The sequence below is a fragment of the Lathamus discolor genome, chromosome 15, assembly GCF_037157495.1.
Source record: "Lathamus discolor isolate bLatDis1 chromosome 15, bLatDis1.hap1, whole genome shotgun sequence".
Lineage (NCBI taxonomy): Eukaryota > Metazoa > Chordata > Aves > Psittaciformes > Psittacidae > Lathamus > Lathamus discolor.
Genome location: NC_088898.1, coordinates 354,108 through 381,832, shown reverse-complemented (window position 1 = coordinate 381,832; position 27,725 = coordinate 354,108). Strand labels below are relative to the sequence as shown.

The following is a 27,725-nucleotide window of genomic DNA, read 5'->3' as shown; positions in this document are numbered from 1 at the left end:
TCCCACTTCCTCACAAAAGCACCCCTCACCACAGCAATCCCCACCAAACCCCTCCTGGACTCTCCTGATCAGCAGAAAGGGGCTCCCCAAGCCCACAGAGCTGTTTAAAGTCCAGCAGGAATCCACTCTAACCCCAACTGCCCCAGTCAGCGTGGGACTGGGTAATTTGGATGAGGCCGGCCCGACCATCCGGGCTGCTCCAGGTCGTGGCGCTGCAATGGGAGCCATTGCCATGGTGGAAAACCCAGGTTGAACCTCACGGAGCTTTCCCTAGGCTTTGGCTGGTCCCGCGTGCGGGGCAGCTCCCAGCTCCCTCTGTTTGTCCCCCGCAGTGTTCACCCCACGCGTCATAGGGACGGCAGTGGCACGGTACAACTTCGCAGCGCGGGACATGCGGGAGCTGTCGCTGCGGGAGGGTGACGTGGTGAAGATCTACAGCAGGATCGGCGGGGACCAGGGATGGTGGAAGGGGGAAACCAATGGAAGAGTGAGTGCATCCAGACCGTGTCCTGTCCCGTTCCTGCCGTGCATGGTCCTCCCCATTCTCAGCCTGCCCAGCCAGACTGTGGGACACCAGAGGGCAGGGGGACGTGTCCCATTCCCTCTTGCTCTTTCCCAGCTCAGGTGACAGTGGGCTGTCATCTCAGGAGAGCCACCACGGTCCTGCCCAGTGACACACATGGAGGTGGACAGGAGCAGGCAGGTGACATCCGAGTCTGCACTTCCTTGAACCTTCATGCAGTGGCTCTGCTGGTGAAGGGCTCAGCATCCTAGGGAAACAGCAGGAGATGGCTTGACCTGGTGTCCCTCGGGGTTTGCAGCCCTGGGGACAGATTCTTCATGCCCTGATCCCTTATGTGTTGCAGAGAAGCCATGTGCCCAGGCAATGTATAGTTGTTACCTCTGTCCCAGATTAGGGTAATGGCTGCACCGTCATCACCACCGTGCATCGGGATGTGGGCGCATCCAGCACTGCGCTAATGGCTCCCTGGGAACAGCACGTGGTGGCAGGGGAATAGTCCCAGCAGCAGGACAGGAGGTCCCTCGGGCTCCCCAGGCCCCTGCTCACCTCTCCGCTTCCCCGGCAGGTTGGCTGGTTTCCCTCCACGTACGTGGAAGAGGAGGGCGTGCAGTGACTGCGGGATGTCGGATGGATGTCGCCAGCGCCTGGAGTGAGCTGCTGCAGCCCGTGCACACTTGTCCCAGTGCCGTGGCTCCCATGGGACACGGCTGGATGCCTCCCGGGACTGCTCCCGCAGACTTTAGCTGTTCCTCTGTACAGTGTGCGCGGCCACCGGCCCCGCTCCTCCTACGTGTATAGAAGATTGATGGTCTGTTGGATAACATTGGAGTAGCAGCTGCTGAAGAGTACCGGGAAAGCCGTGCTCCCCTGCATGGACAGAGCTGAGAGACTCTGTGCAGTGCCCACCAGAGGATGGGGTCCAAACCCTTGTCAGTAAAGGTGTTTAAATGCCACCATGGTGATGGTGGTGGGAGAGTGAGGTTGAAAGTTTGCACCTGGGCTGGTGCCTGGTTGCACCAAGGTGGGAATTTGGGGGTTTCCATGGTGAGGGAGCAGCTCAGCCCTGAGGAGGCGATGTGGACCCACACATACTCTGCTTGGGGGGCTCCCCGCTCGGGGTTTCAGCAGCACTGTGTTGCTGCCGGGCAAGGGGCAGAGCGGGGACACCCTGCCCGGGAGCAGGGAAGGGCTGTTGCTTGTGTCAGAAGGATGCCACCCATGCAACCAGGAACGCGTTCTGACCATCAGATGTAGGCTGGAAATGGATGTCGAGGTCAGACAGGAGAGGGAAGAGCCGCTTTGACACCCCCAGCCTGTTTTTGTTACAACTACCATCGGTCCCACCAGCCTTGCTGCGGGCAGTGGGGACAGCCAGGGGTGCAAACTGTCCCACTGGTGAGCAGGAGGTCTCGGCACATTGCAGACTGAAGATCTGCTCTGGCGCACAGGGTTTTGAGGACCACCAGGTACACACACAGGAGTGGACGGGAGTGTGCGTCCATGGGTCTGTCCATCACTTGTTCCCAGCTTGGTTCTGCTGTGGGCAGGCCCCCCCTGAGCCAGGCTGGTTCTTGTTGGAGCTGTGACGTGTCCCACCTTGCTGAGCTCAGAGGGACAAACCCACTTGATAAGGGCTAAGGGATCAACTGATTGCTCTCGCAGAGTTGTGAAAGCATCTCTTCTTCTCCAGCTGCGTGCAGTTTGGGGGGCTGTGAGCATTGCTTCTCCCTTCCACAGGCTGTTACTGCTGCTGCTGTCAATTAGAGGTCCCTCTATCTTGGCATTGCTGCTCTGTCCTGAGCACTGTCCATCCGAGCCTGTTCTTTCCAAAGTGCAGCTCCCAGGGTTGGTAGGCAGAGCTGCCGGGTGGAAATCCCAGCCATCCTCTTCTGTCGGGAACTGGTTTTGTCTCCAGCTCCAGAACTTACTTCCAAAATGCAAATATGAACAAATATGTCTGTAGGAGTGTGACAGGGAACAACTTTTTTCTATCCAGTGTCTGAGCCCCAGGGATGTCTTCCAGCCTCTCTGGGTGGCATTTTGAGCTGGTGGTTCCATGCCCTGATGCTGTTCCCTGTCACTAATGGTGGTCCTGCCATAGGGCAGCTCTTGGCACCACACTGGTTCAGGTCTGGGAGATGCCAGTGTTGGGTGGGTGAATGGTCCTGATGCCCTCAGTCCCTGGCATGGTGGGTACCATGGCTGCATCCAAAGCCTTGCCACAAATGGAGCAGCAAGGGATAATAAATGGAAGAGTCTGGGGCTCTCGAGGTAGAGATAGTAACTTGGAAATTAAGTGTTGTTGCTCAGTGACAAGCCCAGAGCAGCACCAGTTTGGTGCCCATTCACCCTGGAGCCCCGTGTGTGCCCCAGTTCTGGGTGCTGCAGGGCCTGGCTGGGGCAGATGCACGCTAGGGTCTTGCTCTGTGAGGTGATGGGGATGCAGATGGGACTCGGGGCTTCCCCAAGCTGCTGTTTGGTGTTAACCTCTCCCAGCTCAGCTTGGGGTGCACTCAGGAGGAGCAGCCAGGTGGGAGCTGGCGATGCCCTGCTCCTCCTGTGCAAAGCAAAGGGCCCTTCTCCATTCTTGTAGCTGTGCTGAAGCCAAGGGTGTATTTAAGTTGGATGGGATGCACGCACACACACACAAGACAAATGATGGCTCGTGTTATGCCTCAGATCCTTAAGCCTTACACAGCCCTCCTGTTCAACGTGGCCGGTTCTGTAAGGGCATCCCCCTGGACGAGCACATGCCCCATCAGGGGGACCTTGGAGCCCCAGAGGGGTCCCCAACCTCAGCCGCTGCCCGTGCTCCCCTCCCAGCCCCTTCCCTATGGAGAGCTCCCTCCAGTGTTTACTGTTGTAAGAAACTTGTTAAAAAGGTTGTTTTGTTTGTAAGTAATTATTCAGCCGTTTGCCACAATATATATCTGTGAATAAGAAAGGGAAATGGTTTTTTATGATGGCGAGAAAATTGTATATATTTTAGTTCATCGCAGGTCATTCAAAATCGCAATGGGATACGTTGGAAAATAATATGTAAATTCCTTGGGTCTTTGCACTGCACTAAGTGGGGTAGGGTGGAGGGGATTTAAAGATAAAACCGTTTGTTTATGGAATAGTTTATAGCTGGGAATTTGGACATCATTTGGAATAGCTTGTAATGCTGGAATAGAAACTTTAGCTGCTACTTAGAAACCCTTTTGCATGTGGTTTTTCCAGACCTTTTTTAGTTACCATACATCAAGTAAATTCCACAACGAAAAAATAAAGTGTAATTTTGCTGATAGGGCTTTTCCCAGCCATGGCTTTTACCGTGCTGGAGCCTCGGGCTCGCGGGGGGGTTCTTGTCACTGAAGCCCGCATGGCCGTGCCGGAGCCGAAGGCACAGCGTGGCCGGTCTATGGGAGATGTGTGCTCCGGGGATGGATCCTGCTGCGAACCGTAAGTGTTTGTACCCTGAAGCCTGTCGGGTTCCCTTCGTCCCTGGGACAGCTGCCTGGTACAGTTGTCCCAGGCTCCTGCTGGCAGTGTTCCGGGGGCTCCTCTCCCTCCTGAGCTGAACCCACTGCGGGGGGAGAGGAGCATTTTCCATGGCTTTCAGTCACTCCCAAGTCTCCTATTCCAGAATCTCCCCAGCCCTGCACAAAACATCGTTTCCAGAGCAGGGAAAGAAATTGCACTTCTAAAATGGCTGAGGCTGTGCTGGAGGTTTCACCCCAGAGCAGCGCACGAGGTGCTGCTGTGAGCTGTCAGGTCGTTTCATTATCCGTGTGCATTTTTCCTGCTCTTGGAGTGCCCAGAGCTTGGTCTTTCTTGGTTCAGCTTTCACGGGGTCAGCTGGAAGGTGCTGTAGCAATGAGCTGAGGTGTACTCAGAGAAGCAGGACATGAGCTGGGCACCAGCTTTTGGATGATGATTTGGAAAGATGCTGCTCAGCCAGTTAGCCTTGGTCAAGGTGATGACCCTTGCCCGGATAAACGCTGTTCAGTCTGAGGGGAGCTCCCCAACATGCACCATGTGTGAAACACCAGGGTTTGGTACCTGGGTGCTCTCCTTGGGTGGTGATCATTGGGTCCTGCATGGGTCGGGATCATCATCAGGCACCCATGGCACCGCAGCTGCAGCACTGGAGCCTGGAACCGACCGACGGCTGCAGAAGCAGGTAAATGCAGTGACCTGCTTCCATGCAGGGTCCTGCTCTGGGGCATCCCTGCCACCACAGGGCCTGGCTGCTGGCAGCGGGTGACGTGTAACCCTGAGGGGGTGCTTGCAGCCTGGGCCGGTGGCTGCCTCCACAGCCGGCTTTGCTGGCTCCATGCCTGAGCCTCCCTGTGGGGCTGCACCAGTGCCGGGTCTGATGCCTCGTGGATAAATGGGACATTTATTCATGGAGCACAGCCACAGCCAGGCGCCGGAGCAGCGCTCCCAGGGGTGTTAACGGGAGGATGGCTCTCCAGCCTCAGGCAGCACAGCTGGCTCCAGCCGCGCGCAGCCCCTGCCCCAAGAGGGGATGCGCCAGGCACGGGTTTCTTTCTCTACTCTGTTATCCCCAGCAATGGCAGCTGCTGACATAACCTCCCCATCAGCTGGGCTCACCGGGCTCTGCCCTGCTCTGAGCAAACTGGTAACGCTTTCCCAAGCAGAAATGCAGACTGTGGTGCAGGGCTTAGTGCGATGGGACACTGATGGCTCAAGCCTGAGGCTGGTCCCATGGTGATGAGCATGCCTGGCTGGCGCGTTCCTGCATTACCCATAACACTTTCTGTGACCTGGAAAACTGCAGCTGGCGCATACAGACCACTGTGCTCCTTCATTTCGGAATTAAGCTAAGAATTATAGTGCAAAGACTGAACTGGGGTAGGTTCCCTCTACATCGGTCTGACCATCAAGGACAATAACGACCTTGTTCGTGCTCTGGAGCTGCACCAGTGCCCCAGGGACCACAGTCGGTACCGCTTTCTGCAGTGTCTGTCCTAATTTTGGGGCTGCTGAATGCCTGCTCAGGCTTGTACTGTTTTAGGTCTGTTTTGACCCAAAGGTCATATTTATAATTAGTGCATGCTGATGAAATGGTTCTGGCCTGCCAAACAGAAACACCCCCCTGCAAACAGGAGGTTAGATTTGTTTGCATCTCTGTGGTTTATTTTGTGCAGTTAGTGCATGGAGAAGTCTGGAAGTACTGGGGCTCTTGCTTTAAAACTTAGACACTGATTTTATCTTTGGGAGGAAGAGAAATGCTGCTGGAGATAAAGGCTAACGCTGGCACAAGGAACCCCTCCACTGCTGCTCAAACCCTTCCCAAGCTGGGGGGATCTGGATGCAGGCTGGGTATCCCAGAACAGGGGCTCGCGGTTGTGGGGAGCAGTGAGGGCCGTTCTCGGGGGCGCGGTGCTGTTGAATGCTGGGATTCCCCCAAGCACCATCCCTTGGCTGCCGGGGGCTCCCCGGGCCAGGGGCCCTCGATGCTGCTGGGACCCGGTGCTCAGCCCCCGCCCCTCAACTGCCGGCTCCACCCCGGCCCCTGCATCCCGAGACACCAGAGTCCTCCGGAGCCGCGTTTGCAGCGTGTCCTGCCCGAACAGGCCCTGATTCCAGGGGTGAGTCCTGGGCTGGAGGAACAACAGACCTGCAGGCTGGGAGGGCTAAATGAAACGTTTGTTTTCCTGCCCACCCTAAATTACATGGTTTTGGTGTTCCCACCCTCACGTTGAGCTCCCGGGGCTGCCTCAGCAAATGTGTGAATTGAGTTTAGTTCTGCTCTGACAACATAGCTGTTGGGAACGCCGTCAGAGGGTCAGATGGTGCTTTTCTTGCCGTGTTTGCTTTCTGGCATCCAGCTGACGGGTCCCACTGGCCCTGGCAGGGCTGTTTGTTCCCTGCTGGGCACGGAGCCGGGCAGAAAAGTGCTGGTTTCTGCCCTGTTTTGAATTTCTCTCTGACTTCATCCTTTGTTGAGAAGCAGCAGAGCCACAAGAAAGGGTAAGAGGAACGTAAGCCCCGGCTTCCCGGCCGCCTGGGCTGGCTCTGCTCGCCTCCGGTGCTGGTTAATGTTTCTTGCAGCAGGGGCCGAAGGGGCAGCTGCGCACGGAAGAGGAGGAGGAGAGCATCGGAGGAAGGCAGAAGCAGGGGCGCCGAAGCAGGGAGAGCCGGCCCGGAGCGCGCCTCGCTGGTGAGTGGGGTGGTGGGAAGAGCCGCGGGGTGTCCGAGCGGCCGCTGCGGTGTCGCGGGAGCTCCAAGCTGGAGCTCACAGCTCCACACGGACAGCGGCGGGTTCGGAGGCCGCCTGCAGCGAGCAGCGTCTCGGTGGGGCGAGCTCAGGGGGCCCCCGCGCATGGTCTGAGCGAGAGGGCTGGTGCTGGGCTGTGAGATCCCCTCTGCACCCCGAGAGAAACCCCGAGGCACGTCCGCGGGGACTGGGGTGCCTGCGGGCAGGATCCGACCCCGTCCCCCGCCAGCAGCTTGTTGCACCGCCCTCGTTTGACGGGGACCACAATGTGCGTTCGCTGTGGTCACACAGCTCCTGAATGCAGGGGGGGAAGAAGCAGCTCCTGCAGGCGTGAGCGAGCGCGGGCGTTGCCGTGCCCTGAGCATTTCCCAGTCCCTTTTTAAGTGGGGCCCCTCTGCAGGGTGTTTGGAGCTGCCCACGTGTGCCACCGGGATCCCGTTTCCCTGCTGGAGCGGGGTCCCGGGGCCGAGCCCCGGGGTTCGCTCCGTGGCTGGGAGCTGCTGGGCCCCTGGCGCAGCCCCAGCGGTGCCACCGAGGTGTCTTTGCAGGACATGCGGTGCCTGAGCGGTGCCTGGCGGGCGGCCGCCCCCCGCCTGCCCGCCCCGTGGAGGAGCCCCCGCTGCCGCGGCAGCGCCGCCGGTCCCGCCGCCAGGAAGAGCGTCCCGTACGAGAAGACGCTGCGGGAGGCCGGCTCCGGGAGCGGGGAGCCCAGCCGGCCCCCGCCGCGCTCCGCCGAGGTGGTGGTGGTCGGGGGGGGCAGCCTGGGCTGTCAGACCACCTACCACCTGGCCAAGCAGGGTGTCACCAGCGTGGTGCTGCTGGAGCGGGACCGCCTGACCTCGGGCACCACCTGGCACACGGCCGGTGAGGTGGGGGGCACGGCGGGGTTCAGCGGGCACGGGGATGCTTCGGGATGTGCACGGAGTGTGTCTGTGGCACGGGGTGGCTCTGGAGGTGCGGGAGGAGCTTTCACTGGGGTGAATTTCAGGGTTTCTGGGTTTTCATTTGACGCAATTTTTTCTTCAGAAAACGTCTCTTTTCCCTGAAGTTTTTTATGGCCGTAGGGAAAAGGAAAAAGGTCATTCCCAGGCGTTCTTTAATTCAACAAGCCAATTGGCTTTTGGAGGTTTTGTCCTTTTGGGGGTCGTCTGCTCCATAAAACCCTTTTTTCCCATTAATTTAATCCCAGACCGGTTTGGGTTGGTTTGGGTTGGAAGAGACCTTTAAACTCATCCAGCTCCAACCCCTGCCCCGGGCAGGGACCCCTTCCACTGGAGCAGCTTGCTCCAAGCCCCTGTGTCCAACCTGGCCTTGAGCACTGCCAGGGATGGGGCAGCCACAGCTGCTCTGGGCACCCTGTGCCAGCGCCTCAGCACCCTCACAGGGAAGAGCTTCTGCCTAAGAGCTCAGCTCAGTCTCCCCTCAGGCAGGTTCAAGCCATTCCCCTTGGCCTGTCCCTACAGGCCCTTGTCCCAAGCCCCTCTCCGGGTTTCCTGGAGCCCCTTCAGGCACCGGAGCTGCCCTGAGGTCTCCCTGAGCCTCCTCCCGCGGCATAGATCAATGATGTGCAGCGCTCCGACGTCGCCACGAGGTGGAGCGAGAGCCCCGTCAGGGCGAGCGGTTCCCCGGGGGGGGGGGGGGGGTCGTCCCTTCGCATCCCGCCGGGTGACGGAGGTGTCGGGGCCGCGGTCCCGCCCGTGTCCGTGTCCCCAGGTCTGCTGTGGCAGCTGCGCCCCAGCGACGTAGAAGTGGAGCTGCTGGCGCACACGCGGGACGTGGTCAGCCGGGAGCTGCCGGCGGAGACGGGGCTGCACACGGGCTGGGTGCAGAACGGGGGCCTCTTCATCGCCTCCAACAAACAGCGCCTTGATGAGTACAAGAGGCTCATGTCGGTAGGGAGTAGCCCCTCGGTGTGTCCCCCAGCCGGGTGGGGTCCTGGGCCAGCCTCCTGGCTCTGTGAGGCTGCTTGAAAGAAGCGAAATGCTGGCAAATAGGCAAAATTAAATCCAGCCGTGGATTTTTACCCCTTCAGATAGTGGCAGCATCATTTCTCCAGCTGCGCAGTCAGCTTGCATTGAATGCGGGACCATATTCCCTGAAATCTGTGCAGGCCATCCCATGTTGGATTTAGGGCTTCCCTCGGGCAGCAACTGTCTCGTCTGGGAGATAAACACATCCTAGGGAGTCTCTTCCTCCGGCAGCAAGGGACGAGCAAAGGTTGTGGCTTTGTGTGGCTGCCTGCTTGAGCTCCTGGTTTTCTGTCCGGTTGGCAGCTGGGGAAGGTGTACGGAGTTGAGTCCTACGTCCTGACCCCATCGCAGACCAAGGACCTGTACCCGCTGATGAACATCGAGGACCTGTACGGCACGCTCTATGTCCCCAAGGATGGCACCATGGATCCCGCTGGTACCTGCTCGACTCTTGCCAGAGCAGCAGCTGCCAGAGGCGCTACGGTAGTTCCTAATTAGCAATTGATGCCTGTTGACCCTAGGAGGAGATGTTATCCTCTGCCTTCCCCATCTCCCTCTTTCCCACTGGAGCAGAGCTGCTCCTGCTGCATCAGGTCTTTGCCCAAGATGGGTGTTGTCCTGTGCGGCTTTGGTGGCTGTTTGGGTCACAGTGGCAAAGCTGGCAGGAACTGTAAGATCCAGGGGAAATATAGGATGAAAAGAACCTTTAGGAGCAAGGTGAGGCAGTGCCCAGGGCAGGCTCCTTTAGAGAGCAGAGGTTTTAGGGTCAGGTAGCGCAATCTACTCCTTAAGGCAGGGACTGCCAGCCTGTCCTTGGTGTGTCGCTTTGCTCATGCGGAGGTAAATAAACAGCACCCTCTGCAAGTGCTGGGGCACAGAGCAGCGGTTTAAGTCTGCAGCTGGGGAGCGGTATGTTGGTCAGCACTAACAGCAATAGCTGTTGGAAAGGGCCTTCGCCAGACCACTGCTCAGATTCACCTTTCCAGCCCTGGGGGCTGGGTGTCAGGTGAGCTGTGTCCTGCAGCCCTTGCGATGCTGCCGCGACTCTGCTGCCCTTCCTCTGCCCCAGATCATCGAGAACTGCCCGGTCACCGGCATCCAGGTCAGAGCTGACGATTTCGGGGTGAGGAGGGTGCACGCGGTGGAGACGGCGCACGGCACCATCCAGACCCCCTGCGTGGTGAACTGCGCAGGTACGGGGCGCTCAGCGGGGGGGACGGGGACTGCAGGGCAGGGGGGGCTCTGCGTCCAGGGGTTCTGCCCCAGGCCCTGTTCCCCCGGCTGTGACCCGCAGCTCCCACGGGGAGCCCAGGGGTGCTCAGCACCGGCTGCTCCCTGCAGGGGTCTGGGCACCAGCGCTGGGCCGGCTGGCGGGGGTGCACGTGCCGCTGGTGGGGATGCATCACGCCTACGTGGTGACCGAGCGCATCGAGGGCATTCAGGTGAGTCCCACACACTGCAGGTGCCTGCTGTGCTCCGGGGCACAGCGCTGGCTGCTGCCCCTTGCATGCAGTGGGGCCAGGCGGGGATGACCCCCAGGGATCCCAAAACCTGTGGACACCCCCTGAAGTCCTGCCTGCAGCACAGGTTGGGCTCTGGCCCCAGGGGAGTGCACACCCAGCAGCTTCTGCTCCTAGCAGGACCATTGCGCTGCCCTTAGGAGAGTCACGTTTAGTATTTAACAGCGTTATGATGAGCAGGATAATTGCCTCTTTTCTTTTTCAATCTCAGTAGAATTGTTCTCAGGTCCCTGGTGTGTTTGCTATCTGATGGCAGCATTCATAAAGATGCCAAACCCTCTCTGAATGAGCCACAGTCCCTGGCACGCAGAGGTGAAATTCTCTGTGCATTTCGAAGCTGTCCCAAGAAGTCTGTTGCTGTTCTTTGGCTATGAAGAATTGTTCATGAGCCAAAGGATGCTTCATTCACTCAGGCACCAGGGCTTTAAGGGTGACGTTCAGTTCCCATCCTGCTGCCACAGCCTGTGTCTGACTTTTCTGTCCAAGATGCCTCATTGTACAAAGTGATGGTGCCCATGGTGACATTTGCACCCAGTCGCTTCCTGTGACAGACATGGTGAGAAGGACTTTGCAGAGAAGAGGCTGCATATTGCAGACCCCAGCACCTCCTGCTCAATCCACTTAGTCCCATTTGTCAACATGACTCACAGCAGGCCTTACACCAGTACTTCCACACTATCCGAGTGCTTCTCTATCCATTATTCACAAGAACAAATCCCTGATTCTTTGCGCACTGCTGCCCTCGTGTTTGCTGCTGCAGCCTCTGCAGAGCTGGGGGCAGAGCAGTGATGCTTCCCCGCTGGGATCAACCAAAGGGGCTCCCGCTCCCCCTGAGCATTCCCAGTGCTGTGGGTGCCATGGAGGAGCAGCTGCTGCCCTGTGCCGGGACTGCATCACAGTTCCTGCCTGCAGTGCTGTGGTTCAGCAGCTTCTGACGAGGCAGGATTTGTGCAAGACCTGGCTTGAGCTCGGGTGCCTGGGTAAGCCGCTTTGCCCGTGGCTTGGCCGGGTTTTGACCTGGGTGCCTTCTTCCTGGGACAATGCGGGCATCCAGATATCAGGACTGAGGGAACCTCCGCAGAGCCACCGCTGCTCCCATCCTTGGCATGTCATGGCCACAGGTCCGGACCCTCTGCCCCAGCCCCCAGCGCGTCCCGCTCAGCCCCACTGGGTGCAGTGGGTGATGCTGTGGTCTCCCTGCGGCTCTCGGCCCCTCTCACCCCTCTGCTCCCCCTCCCTGTTTCTCAGAACATGCCGAACGTTCGCGATCACGACGCCTCGGTCTATCTCCGTCTCCAAGGCGATGCCCTGTCTGTGGGTGGATATGAGTCAAACCCCATCTTCTGGGAGGAGGTGAGCGGTGCCGGGAGGTTTTCCGGGGGAGCGAGGCAGGTTTCCAGGGAACCCACCTCGGAGAGTGTGCGCAGGCGTGCGTGCCTCAGCCCCGGCGCCTGCGGTGCCAGGCGTGGGAGAGCATCTCCCTTTTGGGTCTGTGGTGGCAGAGATACGAGATGCAGAGGCAACAGGGACGAGATGCAAAGGCTGGGCTGGGGAGATGTAGAGGCCACTGTTTGGTCCCTGCCCTGCTGCATCATCCCTTATCCCTAACCTTAACCTTTGGCTTGTCCGGGCTGTTCACAAAACCCCAAAGAAACCAGAGCCTGCAAAGCAGCCTCGATTTCCTACAGTCTCCAAGGCTGGCAGAGACAAGAGGCTCTTAGGCCATCAGCTGTGCGCTAGTTTGTGTCCTGACTCCTGTTTCCCATCTTCAGGTATCTGAAAAATTTGCTTTTGGCCTCTTTGACCTGGACTGGGATGTTTTCATGAAACACATTGAAGGTGCCATCAACAGGGTTCCAGTGCTGGAGAAAACGGGCATTAAATCCACTGTCTGTGGGCCAGGTAATGGAGCTGCAGTGGCGTCAGGGTGGCTGCATTGCTCCAAGGATCCTGCTGGAGGCAAAGGGGGAACTTCATAACCTGGGGAGAAGACAACTGAACACAGAGAAAGTGCCTGTGGCCTGGCTGCAATGGTGTCATCTCCAAGGGGTGGCATCAAGATGGGAACATTCTTTCCACTCTGCTCTTGCCTTCTGAGCACAGCAGTCCTGGGAAACTGCTGGGCATTGCTGGGAGGGAGGTGCCTTCCCTCCGTCCTTTCACATGGATGGATGAACCCCTGTAAAACAGGGAGGAGGATTGCACACCTCTTCCCTGTCCCTCCTGGCTGGGATTTGCATAGGGATCATGGTTGAAAACCCTGTAGGGAGCAGCAGCTGCAGCATGAGACGTAGTTAGTGCAGGGGCCTTGGGCAGCATCTGCAGCCATCTCTCAGCTGAATAAAGTAGCTCAGATTCATGGAACTTCCCAGCAGAAATCAGTGAAGGTGACAGACAGTCATCATCATGAAATACAGCCCAGCTGCTGACAAGGCAACAAACAGGTCGGTGCAGCCCCCTTCACTGGGGAGCTGGGAGGTATAAAGAGGCTGCTTCAGCCACTGCAGTACCTCACGCACTTCTAGCTGGGGCTTCATTCTGCTGCACAGGTTTTTAGTCTTAACCCTGTCATCAAGGTGCTCTCCTCACAGTGCTGGTGTGCAGTGAGTGGGGGGCATGGCTACCCTGAGCGCTCGCCTTGCAGGGACAGGTGATGCAGTGCTGCAGGGGAGCTGCTGTTTGTTTGGGTGTCCCCAGAGCGCCTGTCCTGACACATCCCCTCTGTCTTGCAGAGTCGTTCACAGCTGACCACAAGCCGCTCATGGGGGAAGCCCCAGAAGTCCGAGGGTTCTTCCTTGGCTGTGGCTTCAACAGCGCTGGTGAGAGAGAGTTTGAGGGATCGCACTTCGGGCATCCCTGTGGGCATCATATTCCTGGCAGAGCCTGGTACCCGCAGCTGAGTTTGGCCTCCTGGCCTCAGCTTGGTCCTTGCTTCTTCCCCCAGGGATGATGCTGGGAGGTGGCTGCGGGCGGGAGCTGGCTCACTGGATCATCCATGGGCGGCCGGAGAAGGACATGTACGGCTACGACATCAGGCAGGTCACCCCAGCTGCCCCAGGTCCCACGTGCTCCATCGCTCATGTCCCTCGTCCTTGGGCGGTCCTTGGGGATGGGTGTCGAGGCTGGATGCTGGCGTTAGGAGTGGGTGTCTGGGCAGCATCTGTGCTGCAGCCTGTGTCCTCCGAGGAGCTGGAATCAATTATGCTCAATGGCTTTAATGAATTTACACGTGGGGTTTATCTCATTTGCCTCATTCCGCTTCTATGCAAACAGCTTCCATCAGACATGAGGAGATTGCAGTGATGGGAAAGGACAGGGTAATTACATTGGGGTTTTGTTGTCGTTCAATTAGCACGGTGCCTAATCCTCTAAGTTAATAATCGGGGGTGATGATTTCAACAGGAGAAAGATTAGCTCCCCCCCCGCCCAGCACAACAGAGCTTTGGCTGTACAGATGTTGGCTCTGTAATTGCTTTTGACTTGCTTGATTATACTTGATTGGGTTTGGGCTTTCTTACAGGGCTGCTAGAGACAGCAACCACCTTGTCAGGGACAAAGCCTTTAAAATCATATTGCCTGCGTGGCAAAGCTGGTAAACACCCCATTGACTCGGACTGGGAGGAGAGGGGAGTCAGTGCTGGAGCCCACTGAAATCAGCAGGAGATGCCAGCCCTTGTGTCTGGATTAGCCAAGCATCCCCATATCCCATCTGCCCCATCATCAGGCTGGTGTCAGTCCCGGTTTTCCTTTTGGTGACGATTACTAAGCTCCTCTTTAAATAACTCCCTTTTCTGCACATTTAAATATTTATCCTCTCAAAACACCCGCTTGTAAATATTTCATCTGGCAGCTGCTGCTCCTCTTGTCGCTGTCAGCAGCTCAGCTCATCGGGGAAGGGGCTGGGGCTGACGGGGCAGATGGGATCCGGGGATGCTCTGGTCATGGCTTTGGAAGCATCACTCATGCTGCCACAGCGCTCTCCTTGGTGCCTCTGCTCTGCACCCAAGCAGAGGGGGAGGCTGAAAGTGCTGTTTTAAAAGGTCCTAGAGATGACTTCTGTCTCGCCTTGGCCAGCTCCAGCCTCCCTTTCTCCAGCCCTGGGAAAGGTGCCACTGGTGCCTGGGGCTGCTCTCCATGAGTTATAGGTTTCTGGTAATAACAGCCTGAGTGTGTGCTGAGCTGGCACATTCTTTCAGGGAGCTTTTCTGTTTGAAAGATGAAAATATGTCAAAACAGATTTAAAATGCTTTGGGTTTTATTTATATTTCAACCTGAGGAGAATTGGATGAAAAACGTAAGGAAAGTCCAAGGCTCTTTCTCTGGTCAGGGCTGGGTTTAAACCTGGCTCTGTGTGAGCTGCTCTCTGGGGCCAGCCCCATGCTGAAGTGGAGCAGAGCTAACATCAGGTTTCCTCCTTTCTTGTTTCCCATGCCCCGGCAGGGCTGGTTTCTGCTCCCGATTGCTCTGGGGTTGATGTGCCTGGAGCAGGGCTGGGGAGCCCAGTGGGGCCCGGGCCCGAGGGGCAGCGCTGCGGCATGGCCGGCACCAAGCCCCCGCGGTTCCTCTGCTCTCCCAGCCATGACCAGGGCTCAGGAACTGCTGCTTTACACCGCAGCAGCTCCGTCCACATCCGGGCCTGGCCAAGAGGGCCATGCTGAGGAGGCAGCCTGCGAGCTGCTGGGCTCATCCGGACCTCTCCCTGCCTCCAGGAGGTTTCACCACTCCCTCACCAACAACAACCGCTGGATCCGGGAGCGGAGCCACGAGTCCTATGCCAAGAACTACTCCATCGTCTTCCCCCATGACGAGCCGCTGGCGGGGCGCAACGTGAGAAAGGACCCACTGCACGAGGTAGGACACGGACCCCAACCCGGGCTGCTGTGCAAGCAGTGATGGGAGACCCTGCAGTATAAAAGAGGCGGCCAGGAGAGGCTGCAGCCGTATCGCTGGGGCTTATTCCATTCACTGCCTGCCTGGCGTGAGGGCTGTGGGGTGCTGGGTGCTCCCCACTCCGTGCGGAGCCAGGCTGGGCCATGAGGAGGGCTGCGGGAAGCGGGGAGCAGCTGTGCCTCTGCGGGGACCCTTTGCTGGCACCCCTGAGTCTGGGCTGGTTTTGCTCCCTGGAGCTGCCAGCCAGGGCTGGCTCCTGCTCTGGCTCCTCCGGCCGCTTCCTGGCACTCGCCTCTGTAGGTGAACGCTTTCGAGATGCAGCACTTGAGATAAAACCTCCGGTTTCCAGTGTTCTCCTGCACGGGCAGTGCTGCAGCTGCGCAGTCCAGAGCCCCCCAAGCACCCAGCACTCCCGAGGTGCTCGGGGTGGCCCGGGGCTGGTGCCTTGTCCCACATCCCCTGGCAAGGAACAGCCACTTTCCTCAAGCCCATTCCTGCTTGTCGCCAGTTCACACCACACTGCTCCCCTCGTGATGGAGAGCAGAGGCTCCAGCGGTAGAGCAGACGTCCCTCCTGCCAGCCCCCGGTGTTTGCTTGACAGCTCAGTTGTTTTCTGACACTGAGGATGCAATTTATTTCATAATAGCCTGTCTAATAAGCGATGCCCATTTGACTGACAGCCTGGTATTTATACATGCAGCTCCAGAACATGTGCTGTGTTTTATAAATAGGCACTGAATCACTTCTGAAACGTCCAACAAAATCTATTCTTTTCTGAACAGAGGCACCAAACAAAAATATCTTAATGGATCCCTAATTAATTGCATGCAGAGAGATTTTCCTGAGGGCACAGAGGAGGGGTGAGAAGGTTGATGTATAAATCTTCAGTGTTACTGTATAATTACTCTTGTAAACGTTGGGGAGAGTCTTCCGCTCTGGATTTAGCATCTCGGTCAGTAATGCCTGCACCGTGCCCTCTGGTTTGCTGCACGGCTGAGCCCGATCCTGGCTGTCGAGGCAAACACTTTCCTGGGGACAAAAACCCCAGGCAATTCGCAGGCAGTTTGGGTTTGCCACTGTTTTGAAAGGCAAACTGCAGAGCCGATTGTGGCTGCTGATAGCCAAAGCCAAGGGGTCTCCAGTCAGGTGTTGGGGAGGGCAGCCCGGGCCGCTCAGAGAGCAGGGGTAAGGCTTCTTTTAACCGTTTGTTCCCATTTCTCTGGCTTTGCTTTTGCAGGAGCTGCTGCGGCAGGGCTGCGTTTTCCAGGAGCGACATGGATGGGAGAGGCCTGGCTGGTTCAGCCCCGGGGGCGCAGCCCCGGTGAGCACAGCGTGCAGTTCAGGGTGCTCATGGCACACGTTTTTGGGGGTATTTGTGGCCTGTGTTCAACCTGGAGGGTGCTGGCTGTTCATGGCATGTGTGCGCAGGGTGTGTGATACGCTGCCAGCAGTGCCGTGTCCCCAGAACGGGTCCAGAAAAGCTCTTGGGCTTTAATTCAGTGTAACAGCAGTGAGAGGGAGATCCGTGTGTGCACAGTGTGTGTGTCCGCCTGTTCCTCCGCAACAGGCAGCATCCGCCTGCAGCACCCACAGAGGACAGGCACTGATCCCACTTCTATGTATTGAGAAGAGTAGTGGGCAGGGATGCCGGGGAGGGGACCCTTCGTCTTGGGCAGGTGCAGCATGGGGCCCATTCCTCTCCTGGCATAGGGTGCATGTGATCTGAGCAGCCCCTTGGCTTCAGCCTCACATCATCTTCCTCACTGCCCCCATCCTTCCTTTCCCCCAGGTCCTGGATTACGACTACTACGGCGCGTACGGCCGGGAGCGCCATAAGGACTACACCTACAACCGGCTGCTGGGGGACGAGTACACCTTCGACTTCCCCCCCCACCATGACATTGTAAGTGCAGTGAGGAAGGCCCCTACAGCCAAAACCGCTGGGCGCATCTGGAGCCGGGGTTTAGGGGCAGCAGAACCCCTGCCCCAGCGCTGCCTCAGGGGGAGCTGGTGAGGCTCAGGGGGAGGGAAGCGGCAAGCTTTGCCCAAAACGGGGGAAAATGTTCCAAAAAGATTGAGAGAATCGCATGGCCTCTGCTTGGAAACTTCAGCGGAGAGGCCATGGGAATTCCACTGCTGCTTTCTTAACAAATTACAGCTAGCTCTGGGGAGAAAACCCTATGTGATAAAGTTTAACTTATTGCTGATAACTGTCACTGTGTAAGTGAGGTAAGGAGTGGGATCTTTGCATACAGGATGGCCTCTCTGGCTTGCTCCATTTAAAACCTGGTTTTCCAGGCGTGTTTTGGAGCTGCACAGCCTTTGAAGGCACTGGGCGAGTGCCTGGTCTTAACGTGCATCTTTTAATGTGCATCTCCTCTCGTGGAGTGAGGACGTGGCTCAGCTGCAGCAGCGTTTGCTCTAACTGCAGATCAAGACCGAATGCTTAACGTGCAGAACCGCCCTGGCGCTCTTCGACATGTCTTACTTCGGGAAATTCTACCTCGTTGGTCCTGAAGCAACAAAAGCGGCAAACTGGCTGTTCACTGCTGATGTGAGCAAAGCACCAGGTACGGGCTCTGCCCCGGGAGGTCACATCCTCCCCCAAACCAACCCAGACGGGCTTTTCTTCCAAATGCTGTATTGCAGAGGGCATGGAAGCGTGTGGAAGCGACTGCTTTCCCCGCGTTCACCAGAGGTGGGATTCTGCTCTCATTTACACAGGGGCAACGTGCTCTGAGCCGGGGGGTGAAGGGTGGGGGGTGTCTGTCCCTCTGGCTCCAGCTGTGGCTCACAGCTGGAGATGTGGTGCATGGAGTAAATCAAGTACAACCCTCCGCAGCTGTGGTTTGCACAGGGAGAAGCTGTCCCCATCTCTGGGGCTGGGCAGCAGCTTATGGCGTTTCTAAGGATGTAGCTTCAGCTCCTCATGCAAGCCCCAGGGGGAAAGGGCATCGCTCTTCTCCCCCTCCTGGTGCTGGGACATTCAGGGTCGGTCAGGGCACACCCATGAGTGGCAGCCGATGTCAGGATGAGCACAACCCTTCCTCTCCCCGTGGCTCTGTTCCGGGGCTGGCTGATGGCGGCGGTGCCGGTCTCTTCGCGCAGGCTCTACCGTGTACACCTGCATGCTGAACCAGCGCGGCGGCGTGGAGAGCGACCTGACCGTCAGCCGCATCAGCCCCGGGGCCCCGGCCTCGCCCCTGGCCCCCGCCTTCGAAGGTAAAAGCCCTGAGCAGGGGGATGCTGGCTGCCGGTGTGTGTCTGCACCGCTGTGGGGTCGCTGCCTGGCGTTACGCGCCTGCAGCTTGGCTCCCAGCCTTCCACAGAGACCTCTCCAGTCCCAGCAGCCACGGTGGCAGGCTTGGTCCAGCATCAGCTCCATCCCTGCCACTCTTGGGGTGATCACATTTACCTAATGGCAGCCGCCTGCTTCTCCCACCTCTGCCTCTTGGTCCCTGTAACCAGATTATCCCCCTTGCCCCCAGGGCCCTGCTCTGCTCATCGGTGTTATTGGGTTTGTCCAGCCCTGGCTGGCAGCTCTGACCTCTCCCCATGTCCTTATCAGCTGCAATAAAGAGGAATTGAAGCAGAGCAGAGCAGCCAGCCCAGAGGGCAGAAATGGCATTAGGCAGCAGCAGCAGAGGAGGAGGGTGTTGAGCTCGGCTGCAGCAGCCACAAGAGCGGTTCTCACTCGGGTGGCTGCAGAGCCCTGTCCCCATGCACTGGCACCTTCTGATTTGCTGCTTGGAAGGGTCCAGCCCAGCAGCGGGTGCAGCCCCAGGGCTGGGGCGGTGCAGGGGTGACCTCAGTGTCTTCACCCTGGGGCGGTCGGGTACTGGTGAGCAATTCCCTCCCCGTGAGAGAATCCCGCATTGCTCTTGTCTGGGCGCCGGCGGGGCAGAGGGTGGTGGAAGCGGATGGCAGAGCTGCAGGTCTGTCGGGCGATGGAGGAGTTTAATTGCAGCAAAGTCTATTTTTCCAATTACAGTGGGTGGCGGCACTTGCTGTCGTTGTGACAGGCTATCAGAGAGAAATTCTGTAGTGGCAGGAGAGACAGAGGGAAGATTGATTCCATAGTAATCAGCTCTCAGACTCCATCCCTGGGGATTTTTCCACCCAGGATTACTGATGAGATGAAAGTCCTCATACACAGAGCAGCCCCTGCACTGGTTATGGCCCCATCGCTGCTGCCCTCCCTGCTCCCACAGGCATTTCCCAGCTCCCTCCACGCTTTGGCTTCCACTCTGTACTGGGACAAAAGAACGGATGCTTTTGCTGTTGGTTTCAAGGGACAAAGAATTTTTTCTCTTCCCGTGCTGCTCACGCGCGCAGAGGCACCTCCAGGGCTCAGACAGCATCTTTCACCTTTTCTTCTTCCAGGTTTTAATGGCCACTTGCTTTTCACTGTGCTGAGTCCCACAAAAGGCAGCATGGACGTTAGCAGAGCCCAAAGCCCTCTGCCCCAGCACTATTTAACGCCCCTTTCATGGCAGTCCCCTGGGCTGTGCAAGTGAGAGGGGCTCAGGGATGCGGCTCAGCCTCTGGAGAGCAAAACCAGCCCTGAGCTGAGCTGGGCATCACCTCCAGCCCCACGTTCTCGAGCCTGAAAGGCTGCCGGGGGGGTGTCTTCCAGGGGACGGCTACTACCTGGCTATCGGCGGGGCTGTGGCTCAGCACAACTGGTCGCACATCACTGCTGTGCTGCAGGACATGAAGCTGCAGTGCAAGCTCCTCGACTGCTCAGAGGAGCTGGGCATGATGAGCATCCAGGGCCCCCTGAGGTGAGGAGTGTTGTGGGACCTTCCTTGTACCCTGACCGTGGAGAGTGGGAGGGATGGATGGAAGGATGCAGGGATAGATGGAGGGATGTCTCAGATGGAGGTTCCTGTGTCAGGCAGGGGTGGGTGTGATGCAGGCGATGCTCTGACTGGAGCAGCACTCCATTTGCTGGGGAATTGGCATTTCTTTTGAGGCTCTTGCAGCATGATGTCACCCACGTCAGCTCTGCTCTGGGGGGAGACCTTTGTCTTGCCAACAAGACAAGAAAGCACATTTAGTGACAGCCCTCACAGTGGGCTGGGAGCTGCGTCCGTCACCGCGGCTGTTTGCTGTTTCCCCACAGCCGCGTTGTCCTCCAGGAAGTGCTGGACACCGACCTCAGCAACGAGGCTTTTCCCTTCTCCACGCACAAGCTCGTCACGGCCGCAGGGTGCACGGTAGGATGGGGATGGCCCTTGAGCTGCCCAGGAGCTCTGTTCACTGGTGCCTACCGCCAGCCTGAGCATCCTGCTGGGGAGCTGCTGCCTCCACGGGGCTCAGTGGGCAGCCAGCAGGTTTTGTTGGGTTTTTTGGTTGGAAAAGGCCAAAAGCCATGGTGGGAGCAGGGTTTTCCCCCAGTTACCTGCCTGGTGCCTCCTGCTCCCCCAGCCACCCCGTGGTGTCAGAGCCCAGGCTCAGCTTGGGGAAGGGACGTGGTGACGTACGGCTTTGCGGTGATGTTGGAGGGACAAGAGACGCCTCTCACAGACCAGGGGTCAGCTCTGGTGATAGAGAAATTTCTCTGACACTCTAGAAACTTTCTTCATAAAAGCACAGGGGCGATGTGAAGTGAAGCACGTCAAGTACTGGCAGCGAGGGCTGGGCAGCCTGTGGAGCTGCTGTATTTGATCACAGGAGAAGTCTGACAGCCTTAAGCTTCCTGTGCAAGCACAGATCATCCTGCATTTGCCCAGACTTCAGGCTCACGTCAGTGGTTATGCAAGAAAAGCACAGAAATGCTAATGCTACACGCTGACACCTCGGGCTAAGCTCCTCGGAGCCGGAGCAAGAGGATGGAAGCTCTTTGGGGTGATGGTGGAAAGCAGCACCGCTGTCAGCTCGTGAGCCTGGGAAGAGTCAAGGAAGGGGGTGATGCTGCTCGCTCCTGTCCCTCTACCAAGGTTTCGTGATTTGTGAGTAGGAGCCCAGTGAGGGTTTAGAGTGGTTTAACTGAGATACTTTTGCCCAAGTCACATTAATCCTCCAAACCATCCCCATCAGTGCGCCCTGTGCTCCAGGTGCCAAAACCCCACAGTGTGACCAGAGTCACCCAATCCACTGCTGCAGGTTGTCGCATTGCATTTCAGCCTCCACCAGTGAGCTGTAACCCTCCCCACGTCCTCCCCATCATGCCTGTGGCAAGCTGGTAACATCCCATAATAACCTCCCGCTTCCCTGGGAAAGGTGCATTAAGTGTTCCCTTTTCCGGAGTTTGATCAGTTTATTTGCATTTCACTTGAAGTTTATACAACATAATCCAGCTGGAACTCGCTGTAGACATCTTGTGGGTGCTTTGGAATGTAAATGCCCCGATTCAGGAGAGCAGCCCGAGGGGTGTGTGAGGGCTCTGGACGCCGGGGTCCCTGCCTGCTGCTGGGCCACCCTTCGGGAGCAGCCCCCGCAGCACGGTGAGCCCAGGAGAATCCACCCCACGCCGACACCAGAGGGTTCTCAGGACAGTGAGCTGGCGCCTTCCTGACGTTACTGCTTTCCGGAGGCATTAAACTGAGCCCAGCATCTTTAAAAAGTTATCACTGAGATTTTCATGCATTAACTCAGTAGTGGAACAAAATCAGCTGGAGTGAAAGGAGAGCTCCAGCAGGGCTAATGACTCTGGAAATTACCGACTGGTTTGTGAGTTTATATATAGCGACTCTCATTGTATTGAGCAGCAGCGAAAGGTCTCCCTTTGAATTTCACTGCTGGATACAGGGTGAAGTTCAGGTTTTCATTTTCTAGATACTTAAAATGCTTTTGAATTGCTGCTCAAAAGCCCAGGAATTGATGCTATTGCATAGCTCGGCTTGAAATCTAACAGAAAAACCTGTTCCCAGGGGAACTCAGCGGGAGGCCGGCAGGAGCCACTGAGCCCAGCCCTCAACATCCCCCTTGGCCTTTGTGGTGGGATGCGCATTCCTGCCTGGAGTGCACACAGGGGGCACCCCGGCCCAGCCTGGCAAAGTTAATCATTGGCACCCCAGTTTTCCCAAGGATTCCCGTTTTGTCTGGAGCCCTGCTGCGCCTTGCCGTTCCCAATGGGATGCTCGGAGCAGAGTGGGTTGAGGCAGCTTCTCCCAGGAGTAACTTGCTCCTGAAAGTGAAGTGCACTTCAGGCAGAGCCCTGGCTGTGCGCCGCAGGCAGGGTCAGTGAGCCAGGGAGGAGCCTGTCAATCCCAGAGCATCTCCCACCGGGATGAGGATGGCAGCTGGCTGCAGCGGCTTCAGCGCTGGCTGCTCCCTAATCCGATGACACCTCTGTGTGGAGTGAAAAGCTTCTCCCCGCCCCTTGTGCCTGTGCACCTCGCAAAGCGATTGCCAGCCTTTGTGCGTGCTGTGGGGACCGAAGGGTGGCTCACAGCTTGTAAGGAGGCCCAGAGTAAATTCCCCATCCCTGTGGCGTTCCTTCCTCCTCTCCACTTCCACTGTAAAGGTTGAGGCGTCTTAAAACCTGCCCTAAATTCTGCTTGAGGACGTTATTTCTGCAGCACTGGTAAAGCCTGTGGGTGCTGGAGAAGGCAAGGATGGGTTTGGGTTGTCAGCCAGTGCCTGTGGCCAGCCTCACAACAGAGAACCTGGGCAGCCCTTTGGTACTTCCCGTGCCTGTCACTGCCTGTTGTTGTTTGTACCTGGGGTTAGAGAGCAGAGGTGACACCAGCTCCGGGCTGCAGTAAGAGCTCAGCAAAGGGCAAGATGCAGGCTCTGTCCTGGAGACACCCGGAGCCAGTGTGGGCTGGACAGAACCAGCCTGGAAGTCTATTCCCAGATGGAAACTGCTTTGGTAGGTCTGCAGATCACAGTCTAGTGTGAAGCTTGAGTTACTCTCTCTCCCAAAGTGAGGTATGCATTTGCAGTTGATGTGCATCCGAAGGGATGATCCACAGGGGTGGAGAAATCCAAAGGAATGCAGCAGAGGGAAACACAGCTCAGATTCAAAGGCTATCTCCAGGGAAGGTGCCTGAGCTGGGGCGGCCCCAGCTGGCCTGGAAAGCTTTGGAAATGCAGAGTGTTTCAGTAGGGACAACAGGAGGGTGCAGTCAAGCGTGGTGAGAAGGCGGATGAGCACAGGCAGGGCAATCTGAGCATGGCCCAGAGGTCTGCAGGCAGGCAGGCAGGCAGGCAGACATGTCTCCCTGGACGAGGCTTCCCCCGAGAAGCACCAAGTCCCCTGTTCTGATCTGCTCATTCCTCTTCAGAGCTCCCTGCTTGTTTGGAGCTGATTTGGCAGCAGAGAAACAACACTTTGGGACACAGCCTCCACTGGGGGACCCTGAGCATCCCCCCAGCGTGAGTGGTGCGCAGTGGGAGTGCAGGGCCTTTGGGTGTTCTGCTCTGAGAACACCACCCCAAGTGGGGTCATCCCCAGAGGACAGCAGCCATGAAGTACCCCACAGCAGGACAGTCCTGCTGGGGATTGGCTTCCCCCTCTGATGGGCTGATCTGGGGAGATGCAGGGCTGGGGGTGCACACAGGCTTTCTTCTGGTGTTGATGGATCAGTAGAGGGAGACAAAACCTGGCTGGAGCTGGAGCATCACAACTAATCCCAATCTGGGTGGAGATGGAGCATCACAGCTAATCCCAGCCCAGGTGGAAATAGAGCACCACAGCTAACCCCAGCCCTCTGGCTCTGGCAGCCCTGGGATCAGTAGCTGGAGGATGCTGAACACAGCCACCTCCACCCGCAGGCCATCCCTGCTGGTTACTGGGAAGAGTTGGGTTTGAGGTGCCAAGTTCAGGCAGTCAGAGATGAGAAACTCAGGGAGAGCAGGGAAAGGCCATCCCGCAGAGCAGGGTGCTCCTGGACAAGCCAGTGTTCCTCTGCGGTGGCAGCATGTGGCTTGGCAGCCTCTCCGTGCTGCACAGCCCGGCTCCATTGCAGCAGCGTTGACCTCTTGCCCTTCGCAGGTCCGTGCCATGAGGCTGTCGTTCGTCGGGGAGCTGGGCTGGGAGCTGCACGTGCCCCGGGCAGACTGCGTGAAGGTTTACCAGGCGGTGATGCAGGCGGGTGCCCGGCATGGCATTGCCAACGCCGGCTACAGGGCCATCGACAGCCTCAGCATCGAGAAAGGTTTCTTGGTTTCCTTGCAGCAGCACTCACTGCTTTGCCTCTGGCCGGGGACCAGATGGGCTTTTCCCAGCTTCAAGGATGGGTTGGTGTGAGACCAGAGCTCTGGTAGCTACTGGCAGGGATGCTGCTGGTCCCAGAGCTGCTTGCTGAGACTTCACCAGTATGGGCTCCTCTTGAGGGTGCTTTGTCCAAGGCCAAGTGAATTGAGGGCCACAGGGATGTCCAAGAGGCAGGGTCTCTGATGCTGCTCACCCTGGGCTTGCTGCCATGGCAAGGAGAGGCTGTGGACCCATGCTTGCTCTCTGCAGGGTACAGGCACTGGCATGCAGACCTGCGCCCTGACGATACCCCGCTGGAAGCAGGCTTAGCCTTCACCTGCAAGCTCAAGTCCAGCATCCCCTTCCTGGGCCGGGAGGCTGTGGAGGCTCAGAAAGCCAATGGCATCTTCCGCCGGCTTGTCTGCTTCACCACCGAGGAGTGAGTACCGCTGGGTGCCCCAGGATGAGCACCTTCAGCTGTCCCCGTTCACCCTGCGCCCGGGCACACACGTGGAGCTCCGCTGCAGGCTGGCTCAGCTGCTTTCCACGCTCTAATTCTGTCTCTAATTTAAATCCCACCGCAAATTCCCTGCCGGATGTTTAATGGGAGCTGGAAGCAGTGTGACAGGGAGTGGGTTTATCTTGTTTCACCCACATCAACAGGAGGTTTTGCAAGTCGGGCTGGGATCAGCACAGGGAGGTTCATGAACCTGCGAGCATTGGGAGCCCTGGCACACGGGGTCCGGACTCCCCAGATCCCTCTGCCCCATGGGGTCCCGACGTGGGGTCTGCTGACGGCAGCTCTGTGCTCTCCTTGCAGGAAGGTGCCGATGTTTGGCCTGGAGGCGGTCTGGCGGAACGGGGAGGTGGTCGGCCACATCCGGCGGGCGGACTTTGGGTTTGCCATTGACAGAACCATCGCCTACGGCTACATCCGTGACCCGGCGGGGGGCCCGGTGAGTGCAGACCCCAGGAGGACGTAGCACTGGTTTGGATTTGAGGCCACCTGCACAAGCCCATCGGATGCCAAGCAATGCTGCGGCTCGGTGGCAGGGTCGGTCTCCAGCTCAAGTGCTGCTCAGTTAATTGTAGCCAAGTAACTGCAGAGGTGAATTAACTTAGGCCATACAGAGCAGTGGCCAATAGGCGCGCAGCAGGCTCTTAATTAACCCTGGCTCTCCTGGCTAGTAAATCAGATGCCGTCACTGAGCAGCATGCTGCACGCAGAGGCCAGGGAACTCGTGTGGGGACAGAAGGCTGCGTATGACGTCCCCGGAGACCCTTCCTGTTGCAGACCAAGAGCAGTGCATGTGCTTGTGCTTTCATCCTGTTGCCTTGGTTTTCAATCTGGCATCGCTGGAAGATCCCCAAGTCAAGTGGTTTTGTGTTCCAGTTGCCCCCTCAGACCCTGAAGGGATCTTTTCTCCTTATGGTGAATGTTGTGACCTAAATGTTCCTTCCCTTTCCCACTCTCACTCTCCCGGCCATACCCACCTCCCCCTCCTTGCAGCCCCCAGCACGGCTGCTCAGCACCTTGCCGTGCTGCTTGTAGGCCCATTAGTATCCTTCCCAAGGATGTGGCCCTTCAGTGACCAGGTGTGATCTCCCTGGCTCTGGGGACAGGGCTCCATGATGGGACGTGTCTGCAGCATCGGGGTAGAGGGTCACAGGAGCACAAGAGGTACAGGGGGTGAAGCAGGGAGGAGGGAAACAAACATTCTGTGAGGATGAAGTGCTGGCAGTTTCCAGCACTGGGTGACCCCATGGGCTCAGCTCTCACCCGTCACATCAAGTGGTGACATCCTGGCTGCCACCACAGCCCCTCCTGCAGCCAGGGCTGTGTGGGGTGTAAGGGTGGCCCCTCTGGCAGTGAGCTCCCGCAGCCTGGCTCTAAGTGCGCTTTGTACCAGGTGCCAATGAGCAAATACACAGAAAACCCCAAAACAGCTTCTTGAAAAACAAACTAGTGCATTGGTTTTAATTGGTTTTAGCTGAGTGCTTTTAACAACCCATTTCCCTCCTCCTTGTGCGCCCTCCTGGGGCAGCAGAGCTGGGTTTCTGTGGGAGCTGGCGCAGTGGTGGAGCCGGGATGCTGCCGGGGACGGGTGCCCACGGGGGTCTCACGGCGCCTCTTGGGGTGTTCTCCATGGCTCGGCCTTGCAGGTCTCACTGGATTTCGTGCGGAGCGGCAGCTACGAGCTGGAGCGGATGGGGGTGCCCTACCCTGCACAGGCACACACCAGGTCCCCGTTCGACCCGGACAACCAGCGAGTGAAGGGCATCTACTGAGCGCAGGGCCGGCGAGCGGGGCTGCGGCTGCCGTGGGAGAGGAAGGTGCCATTGGAAGCTGCCAGCTGAATTCCCGGCCCCTGTTGCCCCGGGTGGGTACAGCGTCTGCTGGGAGAGCCGGGGAATCGCCTGCAGCAAACTCATCAACCAAAATTAGGTCAAATGATGGGGAGGATGAGGAAGAGATGCCAAAAAGTCCTAAGATGATGTTGCTCTGTTTCCTAAATGAAGCAGTACCACTAAAGCAATAATTCTTTTCCTTGGGTTAAGTGGCCTGAAAACAATGTTTTGCTCGACTGCAGCTGAAGTGGTTTCAATTTTTGACTTTGCTGGAAACTCTTTCCCTCAAAATGTAGTTTCACGCTGTCTGGAAATGGATTTTTTAAGCTAACTGCTGTTAATACAGCTGTAGCCTCCAACGCTGTCGTCCCGCTGGTCCCATCCTGCCTCAGTCCCTGCTCCAGAAGTGTCACCTGCCCTGGCTGCGCCCGGGGGACCCGGAGCTGGGATGGGAGCACTCGGGGGTTGTGGAGGGCAGGGGCAGGAGGCCCAGCACGCTCACACGGTGGGTGCTGCGCCTGCTGCAGGGGTGCTCCGCACTGTGAGGCTGCTGGCTTTACCCGGGGGGTTCCAGGCGTGTTTTTCCCATCTCCACAAGCAGAGGTTTGTCTCCATCCCGGTCACAGCTGCAGCTTCAGGTCCTGCTCTGGCAAAATGCTCCATTGTGGCTCCAAAGCTCAGGATGAGTTTAAGCACCAAGCTCTGCCGCTTCCAGTGGTAATCAGGACCTTCAGGAAGGAGCCTGGGGTGTGGAACATGCCGTGCCCGCCTCGGTTTTGGTGGTCGTGCCCCAGCACTGTCTTGGCGTGCGCTGGCTGTGCTGGAGGGTCCATCTGCAGCTCTGAACGATGCCCTCCTGTGGGAGCAAAGGCGGGTCCTGTTACTCAGCTGTGGGGATGGGGCCGTGTTGGTGCCCGGGAGCCGCTGGGTTTGGGATGAGCAGAGCGCAGTGATGCTGTGCAGCCCTTGGACTGGGGAGAGGCTCTGGTGCTGTGCCCCAGAGAGTGAAAGGCAGTCCGAGGGCAAGTGCTGTTGGAATCTGGGTCCTTGGGCTCTGCTGAAGCTTTTACCTACCTGAAGCAATAATCAGGCTGCATGC

At 57.8% G+C, this 27,725-nt stretch overlaps 2 protein-coding genes across 8 annotated transcripts in view; both read left to right on the top strand.

Annotated features, from left to right (window-relative positions):
• The window catches only part of VAV2 (vav guanine nucleotide exchange factor 2), a 104,042-nt gene extending 100,232 nt beyond the window's left edge, over positions 1-3,810 (top strand). For both annotated transcript variants that reach the window (XM_065696128.1, XM_065696126.1), the window contains 2 exons: positions 333-487; positions 1,089-3,810. In XM_065696128.1, coding sequence (XP_065552200.1) covers positions 333-487; positions 1,089-1,136 — 203 coding nt within the window. In that variant the 3' untranslated portion in view covers positions 1,137-3,810. The remainder of the gene's footprint in view (positions 1-332; positions 488-1,088) is intronic.
• A 2,099-nt stretch (positions 3,811-5,909) lies between these two features.
• SARDH (sarcosine dehydrogenase) lies at positions 5,910-26,985 on the top strand. Of its 6 annotated transcripts, none has more exons than XM_065696114.1 (23): positions 5,910-6,123; positions 6,364-6,505; positions 6,590-6,695; positions 7,301-7,616; positions 8,466-8,644; positions 9,026-9,205; positions 9,792-9,915; positions 10,064-10,164; positions 11,491-11,595; positions 12,015-12,144; positions 12,975-13,061; positions 13,187-13,277; positions 14,952-15,093; positions 16,370-16,453; positions 16,922-17,035; positions 17,564-17,702; positions 18,241-18,354; positions 19,769-19,916; positions 20,258-20,351; positions 24,077-24,239; positions 24,548-24,716; positions 25,098-25,233; positions 26,441-26,985. In XM_065696114.1, the coding sequence occupies exons 1-23, from the start codon at positions 5,925-5,927 to the stop codon at positions 26,564-26,566; spliced, it is 3,189 nt and encodes a 1,062-aa protein (XP_065552186.1). In that variant the 5' UTR covers positions 5,910-5,924; the 3' UTR covers positions 26,567-26,985. The 6 variants fall into 6 exon arrangements, with proteins under 6 accessions (XP_065552186.1, XP_065552185.1, XP_065552187.1 ...); XM_065696113.1 differs by having other exon boundaries at positions 6,587-6,695; XM_065696116.1 differs by having other exon boundaries at positions 6,067-6,123; positions 6,486-6,505; positions 6,587-6,695.
• The last annotated feature ends 740 nt before the right edge of the window (positions 26,986-27,725 follow it).

Excerpts from the sequence above, each read along its gene's own strand:
- SARDH (XM_065696113.1), top strand. The coding sequence starts at position 5,925 with ATGCTGGGATTCCCCCAAGCACCATCCCTTGGCTGCCGGGGGCTCCCC. Across the intron at positions 13,278-14,951 it reads ATGTACGGCTACGACATCAG|GAGGTTTCACCACTCCCTCA; the intron begins GCAGGTCACCCC and ends CCCTGCCTCCAG. Across the intron at positions 17,703-18,240 it reads TGATGTGAGCAAAGCACCAG|GCTCTACCGTGTACACCTGC; the intron begins GTACGGGCTCTG and ends CTCTTCGCGCAG.